The sequence below is a fragment of the Pelecanus crispus genome, chromosome 2 (assembly GCF_030463565.1).
Source record: "Pelecanus crispus isolate bPelCri1 chromosome 2, bPelCri1.pri, whole genome shotgun sequence".
Classification (NCBI taxonomy): Eukaryota; Metazoa; Chordata; class Aves; order Pelecaniformes; family Pelecanidae; genus Pelecanus; species Pelecanus crispus.
The window spans coordinates 58,895,732-58,910,974 of NC_134644.1; the positions used below are offsets into that span (position 1 = coordinate 58,895,732).

The 15,243-nt window shown below is 41.5% G+C and overlaps 1 protein-coding gene across 2 annotated transcripts in view; it reads right to left on the reverse strand.

Annotated features, from left to right (window-relative positions):
- GLI3 (GLI family zinc finger 3) overlaps positions 1–15,243 on the reverse strand; it is a 197,155-nt gene that overhangs the window by 29,687 nt on the left and 152,225 nt on the right. Inside the window, exons 7-9 of one of the 2 annotated variants that reach the window (XM_075704872.1) lie at positions 9,992–10,208; positions 8,416–8,529; positions 6,964–7,104 (exon numbers count right to left, since the gene is read on the reverse strand). In XM_075704872.1, the coding sequence (XP_075560987.1) occupies positions 6,964–7,104; positions 8,416–8,529; positions 9,992–10,208 (472 nt within the window). Of the gene's footprint in view, positions 1–6,963; positions 7,105–8,415; positions 8,533–9,991; positions 10,209–15,243 lie in introns of both variants that reach the window. The other variant, XM_075704871.1, reaches the window with a different exon arrangement.

Below are 15,243 nucleotides of genomic sequence, written 5' to 3' on the forward strand. Positions count from 1 at the left end.
AATCCACCACAATAAGGTGGTGCCGTAATTATAACTCAGCCTTTAAACAGGCAGTGAGGAGGAGATTTCAAAATCTAAAAACTTTGGGACAGATGTTTCCCACGATTATTTGCTATAATCTCTCCTCCCTCTCTCTCCTCCCCCTTGTTCCATCACAGCTACAAAGATCAAATACACTAAGGAGATGCACAAACTGGGAAAAAACCTTTCCATGGCACTTCCTTGCCTCTGAAACAACTCCCTGCCCTCTCCATGTTGCCCCAAGCCCTGGGCTTGTCTCACTTGAAGAATGATTTCTTTTGTCTGCAGCATTGCTTCTCCAAATCTGGATTAGGGTCCAGACACCATTGAGTAAAAAATAAAATAAGATGAAACAGAATAAAACCAACAACAAAACCCCCTTTGCTGTTGTACGTAAAACATTCCCCTTTTGTCAGGAAAAAAATGATTACTATAATGGATTTCATGTTCTTATCTATTCCTTACTCTTTTCAATTTAAAGAAAACATTTCCAAACCTTTCAGGGCAGTGGCTGTCACTGCCACGCACAATGAGCCTGCGAACGGGCTGAAGCTCCTCTGTGTTACTGCACTAGAGCCAAATAAAACTATAATGAAAATGCACTGAAAATTGCCTCTGCAAAGAAGAATTAAAAATTAAATATATCCCTGCACGTATTTGGGGATGCATGCAACTGGGATGTGTAATTACATCCCTTTGGGATTGCGAAGGGACTTCCTTCATCGAGCTGGGACTTCACCTGCGTCACGACCAGTTGCAAGAATACCTCTAGCACCCAGAGAAAAGAAATTGCTAATGCACAGTGGATAATCTGCCTTTTGGGGCAGCTGCGAGTAGCACCCTGTTGGCTTTGGCAGCTCGGGGCTTTTTACTCATGGGGCAGCTTCTCCTCCTGCAAGTGGTGGGCAATGCGCAACTCTCATGGTCATTTACAGCTCTACCACTGCAGCTATTACTCAGGGGAACTGCTGTAATCTGGCTTATTCTCCTGTTACAGTCATACCTTTTTTTAGAGAAGAGAGGTGAAGCTCTCTCCAGTCCTTACCTACCAACTCTCCTACAGGAGAGCTGCTGAGGAAGAAGCCAGAGGCCAAGGGCAGCATGGTAGAAGAGGGAATGAGACTTTCAAAAGTCTATTGACTTTGAGTGTCCTTATTTCTGGGCATCCAAAAGGTCCCACTCCAAAGAGGTCTAGTCCTTCAGAGAGCGGTGTGCCCCTCACCTCCCGATCGGACACGTTCTTAAGTGTTTTGAGGTGCACAGCACTGATTAAGGCACCCCATATCACTATAGATGCTGCAAAACCTGAGCTGAGGCAGGCTGTAGACACAGCCCAGGTTTTACGTAGGTCTCCATGGATTGCTGGACAACTTCTGTCAGTCAGGGCTGAAACCACCTCCCTACAAAGGGCAAAAACCTTAAGAAACTCAACTCCGGGAACTTCATGTAATGGTTCTTCTGGGTATCCTCAGCGCACCGCGATTACCTTGGGAAACATGTGGGTACCTGAGAAACACAAGAAACTTGCCTCTGGTGGGATAAGGGAGCCTGGTGGAGCATTACAGCAGCTGCCCCAGGGATTGCCGGGGCAGCGTTCCAGTCACCGGGGCTTTACAAATAGGCAGGAAGACCTCAGCAAATGAAATCCTGAATGTAAGCCATTGCTATCAGTTCAGGGCTTTTTGATCTCATCTAATCAAATGTAACAACAATGAGAGAATTTTATTGCTGTAAAATTAAGGCGAAAACACAAAAAATAGCTCTACAGTTCTTCAAGCATGTTTTTGAATAAAAAATAATTATCATCAAGGCTACACAGCAAGGGGGATGAGAAATAGGCAGCACTGCATTTTTCTGATTGCCATTGTATTAATATTTAACAATAACTTCAGTCATTTCCTTGAAGGTTAATTTTCTTAAACAAACTTTTATCTTTAGTGTCTAACCCTTTTGCAATATTTTATTCTTAAACTGATTTCTGGGGGAAAAAAAAGACAAACTGCAACAAAAAACAGATTTATAAAAATATACAATATCTTACTAGCTTCTGGGCGCTCAAGTGCATTTATCACATATTTAAAACAAACTTGAGCTCAGCTAAGCCCAATTATAATATCTCGCTGGGCAGAGAAATTAATTAAACAGCTGAATGATAAAGACCCCAGCAGCAAACTGAGGCTTTAAAATAAATAAGATTTTTTTTTTTTTTTTAAGAAGAAGAAGGGAAAGAAAGAAACCTATAATTCACATGTTCAAACAGTAATGTAAGCAATCTTTTCAGGAGTGCAACGCACGGTAAATAAGACTACCTGGCAGGGGAACGCAGTGGCGGCTCTAACGTGGCTCTCCAACTTTGTGATTTGCTAATGTGCAACACACACATCCCTTTTGCACCAACTTCAAATAACCCTGGGATCCCAGCAGTGCAGCTCAGCGACTGAACCAGAACAAGGGCAGAACTTGTCAGGATTTAAGAGCTTTCAGCAAAACCCTTCAATTGCAGCCGGTACCCTATTCCATAGAAGGATATCAATTATAGATAGTGACTTGCTTTAGCAGGGCAGTCGGTACTGTCAGACGCTAGATAGACAACCATGAAGAATCATGAATCTTTCTATTAACTGTAAGAGAAGGGGGGGCCAGAAAGGATGGATAGGTGCTATAAATAAGGCAGAGCGTCTGAATGGTTTAACACCTTGCCTTTTGGTGTATGTATCATGAAAATTTAACCACGCTGAATTCTAAGTGGCACATATCGCTTGAAACTAAGAGCTCCTGCACCAAAATCATTGCGGTGTCAAACCCTTCTGAGTGGGTCAATAACGATTCTTTTATGTAGCTTTTCAGTTATTTATTCATAGCAGCCCAGGTTCTGTTCATAAATTCAGTCAGAAAACATTGTCTCTTGAGGCCTAAGCACACTTTCACTAGCACCCACTTTTTACACTAATAAGAGCAGGACTTCGCTACAGAAAGTAATACAGGAAAAATGCCATCAAATGCTGACTGTTGTGCCCAAGATTGCAATTTCTGCTCTAAAGCTACACCACATATTCAGACACAGATTATGTTTGTATTTACCATTTCATACATGCTATATCACACATCACATTGTAATGCAGATACTGCTAGAATCTGATTCACCTACAGTTGATTTCAAAGTAAATCAGGTTCCATCATTCCCAAAAAGATAATAAAGCTATCCTCATGTGACAGAAAGACCAGAATACACACAAATTCATATTCACCTCTTTCAAAACACATGCATACATGTTTGTGTATACACCCTATACATGATGGGAGTAATGACATCTATAATGTGAACTGTGTGCCTTGTGTATTGTGGAAAAGCTCTCCTGAGCTCTGCTCAACCTAGTGCGACTAGAATTTTTGCTGAGGTACCTAACCATTTAGAAAACAAAACAGCTAGAAACAGACTTCCATCTTTTCCCTAAACACTGCAGTTCCTCTAAATTTCCAGTGTTTTGGGATGCAGGGCTTGGACAACAGTCTGTTCTGTGCCATTGGATGTTTTGGGTCTGATATCTTACTATTATGTATGGCTACAAACAGTAGCTTTATTCCCCTGAAAAAAAACCCACATTCATTAAAAGACTTACTGCTAACCTGCATAGATCCTGAAAATTCAGCCTTATCAGGATGTAGAAGAATGCTTTTTAGGTCTTTTTTCTGAAACTCCGCATTTTACAAATTTCCTCTTCCAGCTGAACTTCCAAAGCCCAGGGAACTGGTTCAGAGAGTTGTACAGGGGAAAGAATACTCTAAATACTTCCAAGTCAAATATACAAATGCATTTTCTTTTCTACTGAATATATGCTACATACCACGTGCTCAATGAAGTGGGTGACAGGGGAGGGGTTTCTTGCAATCCTTTGTGAAGGCCTACATAGCTCACTCTTAGTTTCACTGTACAGTTCACTTGACTACCCAGAGTATGGGCAAGTAAGTGTGTGTACACAACATCATGTAGTATCATATGTGTAGTGCTGTATCGCACCCACCCAAATTCTGAACACGTGATTGTAGCTCTCTGCTCATGCTAATCATCCTTTCTGAGTGTCAGGGAACATAGGGAAGCCGGCAGACGTTATCTGGATGAGCCTTGCCAGGGCAATTTAATCCTGCAAAGCCCCGACCTTGCTGGGAAGCATAGCATGATCCTAGATACATGCCTACCTGTATAAGAGCTAGCTCAGGTACCTCCAGACAGCACCAAACAGCTCGATCTACATGGCTCCGGAGTCACAGGGTGAAGACCTCATGCCCATATCAGGGCCATTCCTTCTCTTGTGTTTGAGCAGCGTCTAGCACCACGGGACTCAGCTTAAGGAGGCCTCCAGCTGCTACTGCAGTGTAAATATTACTGAGTACAGGATGGCTTCACACCACTGAGACACATACTTTCTCTCTGCCTAGTTCAGGTGCATACTTGCACACACCAAATCAGGAACTCACTCAGTGCAAAGACACTGAGGTAAGCACAAATTACAGCAATTTGTATCTACTCGGATTTAACCATGAGAATTTGGTTCCCCACATGAGTGGGGAGATTTTTCAAGGGCTGAACTGCTACTCAGGGACTTAACGCTTTCTGCCGGAGTCACACACCTAAGCGACACCAGGACTGCCCTCCCATGAAGCCCTACTGAGACCTGGACTTCATTTCCCTAGTTGCTATAGCTGTATATCAGAGGGCTGTGGCAATCAAGGGCAGACAAAATGTGGGAGAGACAGACTGGGGTGAAGGGCCAGACTTTCAAACAGAGTTGTATGTCTAAAGCCCTTTGCAATTCTGGACAGAAATAACTCGCTCAAGTCCCCACAGCAGGGCTTTCTTGGAGCAGCAAAAGAAATCACAAACCAGGGCCCCATCACTGAGTCACGCTGACTCTTACAGCATGATTTGCACTACTTGAATGTCATGGTTGCGATGATGATTTTATTGTCTTCAGAATATCAAGTCAGGACTTGCACCTTGCAATCTTAAATGCCATCACAACATATCTGAATCCTGAGCCCTGCCAAAAAGAACTCCTTGTATCATCGCAACATTTTTTATCTGCTTTCTCTATGTCTAAAGAAACTCATTTCAGATGCTGCCATCATGCAGAAACATAAGAAATACACGTTTTTCAGAGCAGTCTTGCTATTGATTCTTAAAATGCAGTCAGATTCGCTACAAAAATCACACCAGAAACAATAAATGCATATAAAAAAAAAAACCAACCAAACTACCACACTGTCAATTTAATTCACCTGAAACTACAAAACATTAGCTATTAGCTAACAGGCAGAGAAGAATTCAGTTAAATTTTATGTCTGAAATTTCAAAAAAACGCTTCCTTTTATTCATTACCAAGGGCACCTTTATTCTGCATTTCTCTTTTATTTCATATATTTTGGTGTAAATTATTTACCATCATCACTGGGATCATTTGTGAATATTGAGAAAGGTTTGCCAGGCATCATAAAGCTTCAGCCTTGCAATTATTAGCAGATATAAAGACTGTGCCTGTGCAGAGCCCCAGATGATGTCAATCGGTCTGTTTGCATGGAATCAATTGTAAGACCGACACTTGATCTTTTAAATGTGTCCAACCCTTTGCAGCAGCCGTTCGTATGGCATTTCTTCCCAAAAAGATATTATGACACTGAAAGACTCTCTCCTCACATTTCATCTTGGCCTATTAAAATGCTAGGGTATTTTTTGTGCAAAATGTGTCCAAAAGGTTCTTAAAAAATGTCACATTTTTGCCATTATTTTAGTTTGTGATAGTTTTTCATTTATTGTTATTGTTACTGTTACTACTACTACCTAATAATAACAAGAAACTGAAAATACATCTTGATGAATAACTGCAAAACTAAGAGGCTCTCGCACTCCAGGAAGTTAAAGCTGGCATTTCTTTGCTGAAGTCAGCTTTGCAGCATCAGTTTACCATTTTGCATAGTGTTTGGAAATACATGGTGGGGGTTTTTTATTTATTTTCGGTGAAAAAGTAGATTTTTCAACAAGCTATTTCTGTAGTATTGGCCACATTATGCAATAGATTTTGCATGATATCCAGGAGAGTATTAAATAGTTTTCTACAATAAAGAGGATTCTGACACACTGATAATTTGCTGAAGATGTTCCTCTCTAATCTGTACTCGGAATTCCTTTTTTTTTCAGAGTATTTACATATGATCTATGATGCCAGGTAATTAAGAGAGGTGCTGCTAGTTAAGGAGGTTGCAAATGGGGGGGGCGGGGTTGTACTTGCCAGGTTATATTCTAGAAGTTTATTGTTCATTTTCTAGCTTACAATACCACAAAATAGTAAAAATAATTTCTTTTGGAGAGTAGTAGAATGAAAGAAAAAACAAGGCAGATACGACTAATATTTGGGTAGCATAAATAAGAAAGAGCATACAGTTTGCTTTTGCTAAAAAGACTGAATAACTCAGTCTCCATGTATTTAGCCAAATAATCCACTTCAGTTTACACACAAAAGTAAATTGATACCAAAAACCCCCTTAGGGAAGGGGAAGAATTCCCCTTGCCCATTTCTACTGTTACAGTCCCTTTTGGGAGAAAAAAATCAAACTTGGCTAAAGGTTAATAATAATTCATGTCCAGCTTACTATTACTCAATAACTATCAAAGTCTCTAACTCAAAATAGCGTTTGCTGGCTTACAGGATCAGAGCCATTACAATCTCTATTGAAGACTTTATTGAATTTTACACTAAGCTTTAGCTGACTGAACAGGTCAAGCACTGTGGCTCCGAGTTTTCTTTATTCTCAGAAACTCATAAACCCCTCTCCAGTTTGCAGCGCTGTTAGCTAAGAAACTTGACTCAGCACAAGGTCAGAGAACCCGACCCCCATGAAAAAGGTCACGTAGTTTTAAAACTCAGTTCCTGAATACCATTAACTTACATGCACTAGCTGTTCCTGCGTGTCAAACTCCCGGGAACAGCCTTCCCAGTGGCAGTTTGTCTCGTAGACCACTTCAGGCTCCTGTTTGCTTTCATCTTTGTCCCCTTCCTCTTTTACCAGGGTCATTCCTTCTGGCTGTTCCTGGAGAGAGAAAAAAAACAGGGGTGAGGAGAGGAGAGAGGAAATTCTGAAACTGAGGAGGAAGAAAAGTGAATTATTTCAGCATCAGAAGAAAGATGGGGGTGGGTCTGTAGATTATTTTACTCTCAGTTCACTCTGTTACTCACTTCTACAAAATACAGAAGCCTGTAAGCCAGAAGCCATTTGCAGACTATACATGTAAAATAATGTTTTCCTCCCCAGAATTACTCACTGCAGAGAATTTCTAAAAAAAACAATCCCCTTACATTTCAGTTCAAAGCAAATTCCAAAGGCTTGGCTTCCCTTTCCCCATATTTAAGCAGCTCTTTATTTGCACACTTACCCCTTACTACTCATCACATGGCATCACTAGTGAAAAAGACACTGTTCAATATCGTTGAATTAATAAGAATTTGACTTTAGTGCTACGGTTAGACACAAAATGGATCACCAGTAATCCAGAGTGTGTGTTCATTGTGAATCCAGTGACAATTTTGCCCACAAAAACCTTTCCAAAAGCAGTTTGGGTAACTTGGTAATTTTCAGGCTACTTGTTAGCTTGTTCTTGCCTGTAATGTGTGCACGAAAGGGGTGAGCAGGAGAAGAGAGTATTTAATTTTGGGTTTTGACTTTCCACCTTCAGTTCCTCAAGGTGCCTCATTCTCCCCAGCCTGTTATGTGCTCAGGGTAAGGGTCAGATGTTAGCGTAAACATTTGGTTCAGATTATGCACTCACGCTCTTTCCATTTCAAACCTGCGGAAGGTTAGACGGACCTCTGCTTTGTTTTCACGGATTCACTCACAAGATCGAGGCTCTGATTCTCATCTCCCCCACGCCACTGTAAATCAGGAGTCACTCTACTAAAACCAGTGGCATTAACTGGTATAGAAAGTAGAGCAAACAAGACTGGAGCCTGACAGTGAGGCCTCAGTGCAGTACAGTGCTAAGACCTGGTAAAAGTCAGCATGGTGTAAGCATTCTTGCTGAACAGAAAACATGTCCTCAGTAAAGACCTGAATGTCTCTGGTTCGCTTTTCCGTGGCAGAGAGGGTTGAGCGCTCTGACTGATCAGAGGCACCTCTCCATCAGCCTCCTTCCTCTCTGCCCTCATTCTGCAGCACAGCCCTGTAGCTCAGCAGCCCCTCGCTGCCCACGTTCAACCCTTGCTACCGTGAGCTGAGGTGTGAACCCCATGCATGAACTAGATGAAGGGCTGTACGAGGGCAGAAAGCCTGAAAAAGCCTGCTACAGGCGAGGTCCATTTTCCCTCGGGCAGCGAGATGAAAGGCTTATGACTGTAACCACAATACCTGCACGCTTCCTGCTCCCGGGCTGGGGAGGTCCTCATCGGGCTTTATCTTGGAGCGCTTGTTGTGCATGGGATCTCCAGTGCTGCTCACTGCAGATTCACTTGTGGGTTTATTCTGCTGCAGGCAGGGTTTTTTTTCCCCAAAAAAGACAAAATTAGACTGTGATAAATACGTAGCTCCAAACAGGAATATGCAGCATCTGCTCAGCAACTTTATTTGGAGAAGCTACACTGTTAATTATACTGGATATGCAATTACCTTGTGCTTCAATTACCTAGCATTAACTTGTGGAAGAGCTGCATCACTCAACCTTGTAATGGAGCAGGGAGGGAATAGGAAGGAGGGCTTTTGATGTAATTCCTTGCTACAAACCAATGATGGTTTTGTCAGGCCAGGGAGGGGGTAGGAAGAACTCAATTTTCCACATAAGGATGACTTCGGAAAGGCAATTTTGAAAAACGAAATCACTCTGCACTAGTTTGAATCAACACGAGAAAAATATGCATCTTTTTATACTTGGAGGAGAGGTTTTGCACTTAACATCTGCACACAAGACCTCAGCTCTTTTACTGCATTTCCCCTTATAATGCGGGATAGGAAGAAAAACTGCACACTAGTGTGAAACGCTCAGCCAAAAAATCCTAGATGAAGTCCTGGATTCTCCCGTCAATAGCAAAACTACTGCTGACATAAACAGGCCAGAATCTTGTTTTTCTCTTGCTGTGCTAGACTGAACACCATTATCTACACCTGCAAATGGATCTTGTAGGAATCCAGAGATCTTTTAGAGATATCTGAACTTGCATGGACCCCACAAAAAATCAATATGCTTCCTACAGCAGTATGTTCTGCTTCTACATTTGTAAAAGCTAGCCAGGAGATAAACAGCTCCCAGACTGATAAATAACCTATCCTAGGTCATCTGGAAACAAACAGCACTAGTTAATAACAGGCAAACCACGAACTGTGATAAACTCCACATTATGGGCCTGATTCACTGCTGCACATCTCCAGCTTTTGAGAATACAACTTGGTTTATCAAAATGATTAATTCAAACTCACTAGGTCCAATTTTGCACAAATCAGAGAAAAAAAGCTTCAAACCTCTGCACTGTCTTTGAGTTCCTCTGTTGCTCACAGATTGAGTTACTCACTTTGATTTACCCACACCTGTGTCAGGAGGGCAGAATCCAGCCCTGTGTATATTATAGCCAGCCTGATTTGGAGGTGAAGCTGCTAATCTTTCAAATGTTAGTGTTTTGATGTGGTTTTCCCCCCTTTTCCTGCTCCCCACCTCTATTATGTTCCTGTATAAGATCCAGGAGAGACAGTTTGGAATGAGAAGCTGCTGCAGCACACTGAAATATTTATGAGGACTAAAAAGCATGCTACCAATCAGGAACCGCGCATGCACTCCTGTGATTTATAATAAAGGGACTGCAAATGCTATAGCTGCAAGAAAACTGTTATCGAAGGGTCTCAGTGACAGTGGTGATTAATTGCTAAAAGACAATGTAGTTTGTTTCATTTTTTCATAAATTAATGGGGTGCAAAGGTTTCTTTTGTTGTCTCTCACCTGCGTGGACTCAGAAGGTCCAGAGCTGACCTGGACAGGGTTCAGGACACTGGGGATGCCAGGGATAGGTCTCTGGGTAGGAAAAGTTGGAGCAGGATGGATGAGCGGAGGGCTGTGTCCAAAGGCTGAACCTAGGGTTTGCTGACGACTTATAATTTGCTGATGCATTTGCTGGAGGGATACCGGTGTAGGAGGGTATGTGAAACTCAGAGCAGGGCTGAATTTGGGAGAAAAAGGAGGAAAGAGGAAGGAAAAAGACGAGGGTCATTACAGTATGGAACCATACAGATTAAACATTTAAAATATATTTGATATATTTACATTAATTGAAGTCAAGTCCCTCCCTTCCCCTCATGTCTTTCTTCATGCCCCAAAGGATAATAAATCCTGCTTTTAAATCCAGAGTTGGCCCGGATTTACTAGTGAGTGCAAAAATGATACCATAACAAAACATAACATTTTTTCCTAACATTTACCAGGAAATCACAGAAAGCTGACCAAAATAAAATTCAGAAAAACTGAAATAAAAGGCAAGCAGTTCAATAACAGCTATTTATTGCAATAACAAACTTTATATAAAGAAAAAGAATGGGTGCCTACATGCTTTATAGTACTTTTATTGATAATGCAGTTCCCCTATGTTAGCGTGTATGAAGCAGTTCCTTTAATCTTGGCTCATGCTACACTCTTTCATATGTCTCTAGATCTTATTACAAGAGGAGAGAAAATCAATTGGTTAAATGTGTTCTGAACACCATGCTTGTCATATCACTCATTTGTTTGCAAAGATGGAAAGCTCAGTTCATCCAGAATGTCACCTAAAGAATTGCCATCAGTGCCGTTTGGTTACAGAAACTGATGGATTAACCTTTCCCCTCTGAAATTGGTGATCAATGAGTTTCAATGTAGAAATATTCCAATGGGAAAGCACCTCTCCTTCTTTCAGTTAAACAACATTAAATGTCTATTAAAGCCCATTATGCATGTTAATACCTGTCAACACTTCATTACTTCACCATATTTCCCAGACTACAGTGACTTTGGAGGAAATTACACTGCCTTCTAAGGACCTACTTTGTGGGTAGTGCCAAAGCATTCTTTGTGTCACACTCCAGAAATAAATGGTGTGGAACTAAATCTTCACACACAGGAATATGAGATTCTCCTGTAAACATCTGCCAATAACTTACAATCATAGTAAAAAAAAAAAGTGTATTCATTATTTTTTTTTCCTTAAAAAAACCCAAACCAACCATAGTTCAGAAGAGCCATACAAATTTAAAACATTAGGTCTTAAAAGAGAGGGGTGCAGGCATAATACCTTTTAAGAATCAAGGCTTCTTCTAATGTCAAAAGGGTGGATTTAATCCAAATTTATAGTCTGGAGTCTTAATTGCTGTCGCTGTTAAATGCATTAACTGAAAATACTGTGATACAAAAAGAGCTAAAATCATTTCAACCATTTTAAGTAATAATTCTACAGAAATTCTGTGTTCATTAATCTGACTATACATTTTGTCTCTTTGACTACAATCCATAAAGAGACAGTTTCAATGTGATTACATTACTATTATTCGTGGTGAGAACTCTGCATTACAATAGTTTGCCCATTTAGGACAGAATATCATTAAGAATACCCTGGGAGAATTTTACTGGTCTTTGAGGAACTCTCTTTTCATTTTGCATTGTATTCTTTTTAATAAAGGGAGGCAGAATCGGAGTGAAAACAGTAATTGTTCACAGCAAGAGTTAGGGAGAAATCAGTAATAATATTCAGTTGTTGCAGCTCTATAGTCCCTGCTAGTATTCCTGTAAGCAACCATGAATGATTACAGCACGACTTAGCTAAGGTAGCCACTATGGATGATTGATAGGACATTAATCAAAAGATGCATATCAGGCTCAGAATTTGTTCACAAGCTTTCTTCTAATAGCTGATTTCATGTTCACTGAGCTCTATGCCAGTTTGTTCAATTTATTCTTCAGTGTACAAGCCATTCATCAAAGAACACAATGATTTAACACCCCTTTTCCTTTTTAGTGAACAAACATTACTAAGTGTAACTACTCTGGTCTGTTCATTAAAAAACATACAATTACAATGTCATACATGAGGCTAAAACAATGCCTCCTTACTATACCCCAGCATTTTTTGCCTCTATATATACACTGTGAGTTCATCTCATGTACTTCAAACACTAGACGGCACCATCCTGAAGATGCTATCAAATTCACCAAGATCAACAAATGCAATATAGAAACCATTTGGATGAAGTATTTTATTTCTCTGTGAGTGGTTAATGGCTAGGACACTTTTACCCATCAGCTGAATCAGTTTAGAAGAAAAAAGTAAGTGGACTGATTTCATTGGGAGCTCCAAGTACCTAGCACCCTTGGAAATACAGGGTGGTGTTTTGGTGGGTTTTTTTTTTCCTTTCTAGGTGTTTATGCATGCACAACAATACCTAGCTTTGCAAGTCCAGATTCAAAACTTTGGCAACATTCTTCAGATCCTACATGGTAAAAAGACAAACTTACGATTCAGCCACAAGACGTGACTGACTTAAGAGATGTAGATCCTGCCCATAACTGCTCTGTGACTGCAGTTACATGAGCACCTGCATCTAACGTTAATTTCTTAACATATCCAAAGCAAGAGCACAGGAGATCCCTCCTGAACAGTGCAGGAGGGGCAGGAGGGAACTGCTGTGATCTGAACTTTTTTTTAAAATATATCTATGTTTTTATATATATAAAATATATGTTATTTTATATATTATGTATGTGTTATTAATATATTGTATTTATATGTTATATAAATATATATAATCTGCTTTTATATATATTATATAATACATAAAATGTGTTGTTAATATATTATATAATATATAAAAATATTTTTATATCTGAATATATTCTACCTACTGAGGTAGGAGGCTGTTAAGGTGCCAGTGACTAGAGACTCAGGAAGCTGGATGCTGAAGAGGAACCTTTGGCCCGAAGTAGGAAACAGACCACAGAAGCCCCAAGATGTATACGTACAACTTGCACTTAATGCAGCTCACTTATACTTACTGGAGTTTGTCAATATTCTCCACTCAGTCCCTCCAAAGATGGGAAAAGACTGCTGTGTCAATAGGGTATTTTTGGTCAAGCATCCCTCTTTTGCATTCTTTACGCCATGTAGAGCAACACAGAAAGTGATGATGCCTCCCCAATGGCAACATACCTTTCAAACTAAAGGACAAAAGCAGCTCTGCTTTAACAAATACAGAAGCTAGTTTCACTGGCCTGCAGTGACGTGCCTTACACCAGGTACAGTGCAAGTGCTTTAACGTTAAGTAAGTATACTTGCTGTTCCCCTCCCTAAATAATAAAAATGGCTTCCATCAAAAGGACAGATTTTACCTCACAGAGATGTCCTCTTTATCTATGCCTGCTTTAACACCGTATGAGCCTCCCTAAGGAGGATGCTAAGCCAGGCAACTTTTGTCCCACTTGCAAGCAAGAAAACTTGTGAGGCACAGCAGAGGAGACAGACATCATCTTAGCTAGCAGATCTTACTGGAAAACAATGACACCAGCAGCAGATGCATTAAGACACAGCTGGACAGATGTGCTAAGGAAAGGAGGAATCCTTATTTCTTTGGTACCTTTCTTTTGCCCTGTGCTCAGCAGCAAGGGTTGAGTCTGAGGTACTAGCATTTTCCTACAGAGCCTGGCAACCTGCACTTCGTTCCCTCTACCTCCAAACTTCAAACATCTCAGACTAAAATGAAAAGGAGATCGTGAAGGAGCAGAGGAATAGCCAGCACAGCTAAGGGGAGTACTCAGAAATGGTGACAACGGTTCAGCCACCAGGGTGATTTCTTAAACAGCTCCGATAGCTGCCTTCAAATAATTCTCTCCAGCTGTTTCTGGAGAGCTCTTCATAAGGCAAGATGACTTGGGGTACTGGTAGATGAAAAGCTGGACATGAGCTGGCAATGTGTGCTTGCAGCCCAGAAAGCCAACGGTATCCTGGGCTGCATCAAAAGCAGCGTGGCCAGCAGGTCGAGGGAGGTGATTCTGCCCCTCTACTCTGCTCTAGTGAGACCTCATCTGGAGTGCTGCGTCCAGCTCTGGGGCCCTCAGCACAAGAAGGACATGGACCTGCTGGAGTGGGTCCAGAGGAGGGCCACAAAAATGATCCGAGGGCTGGAGCACCTCTCCTATGAGGCCAGGCTGAGGGAGTTGGGGTTGTTCAGCCTAGAGAAGAGAAGGCTGCAAGGAGACCTTATTGCGGCCTTCCAGTACTTAAAGAGGGCCTATAGAAAGGATGGGGGCAATCTTTTTAGCAAGGTCTGTTGTGACAGGACAAGGAATAATGGATTTAAACTAAAGAAGAATAGATTTAGACTGGATATAAGGAAGAAATTTTTTACAATGAGCATGGTGAAGCACTGGAACAGGTTGCCCAAGAGAGGTGGTAGAGGCCCCATTCCGAGAAACATTCAAGGTCAGGTTGGATGGGGCTCTGAGCAACCTGATCTGGTTAAAGCTGTCCCTGCTCACTGCAGGGGGAGTTGGGCTAGATGATCTCTAAAGGTCCCTTCCAACCCAAAGCATTCTATGATTCTATGACCTGGCTGAGGTTTAACATCACCCTCATTCAAGATGCTGTCATAGGGCAGCCTGGACAATTTTTCTGATCTGAAAAGATCAGAAGGATCTGAAGAGAACAGAAGGTGGCAGGTCTTTCTCTGCCTTTCAGAAACCATTCAGGCTGCTCGACAATAAAGTTGATGTTGTGGGTCAAAAAGAAGAAAAAGAAATCAAAGCTCACAACGTTGCTGGCATGGAGCGCTCTGTTGGGAAGGGAAGACCTGGATTTCTGCCCTCCTTCCCAAAGTTTTTAATGCACTTTGTTCAATAACTCTTGAATACAGAACGTGTGAAGAATTCCTGTGGCCTAGAGTCCCCTCAGACCCCCAGGGATCCCTCTGCCTTGACTGGCAGCTGTATGCCCTCTTGCTGGCCCCAAGCTCAGGCTGCTTTCTAGCCAGGAGGCCAGCATCAGCAGGAAGGGTGGGCAGCGGCACCACCTGGCCTTGCCCAGCCGTGTCTGCTTAGAAATGTGCACCAAGGCGGCACCGGTGTTGCTCAGTAACTGTCTAAAATTCATGACCAGAGGCGGTAAACAAAACCTGAAAGTAATGATTTTGAGAGTCCAGAACTACTAAAACCAACAACCAGGTTTTTCAAAAGCAGTT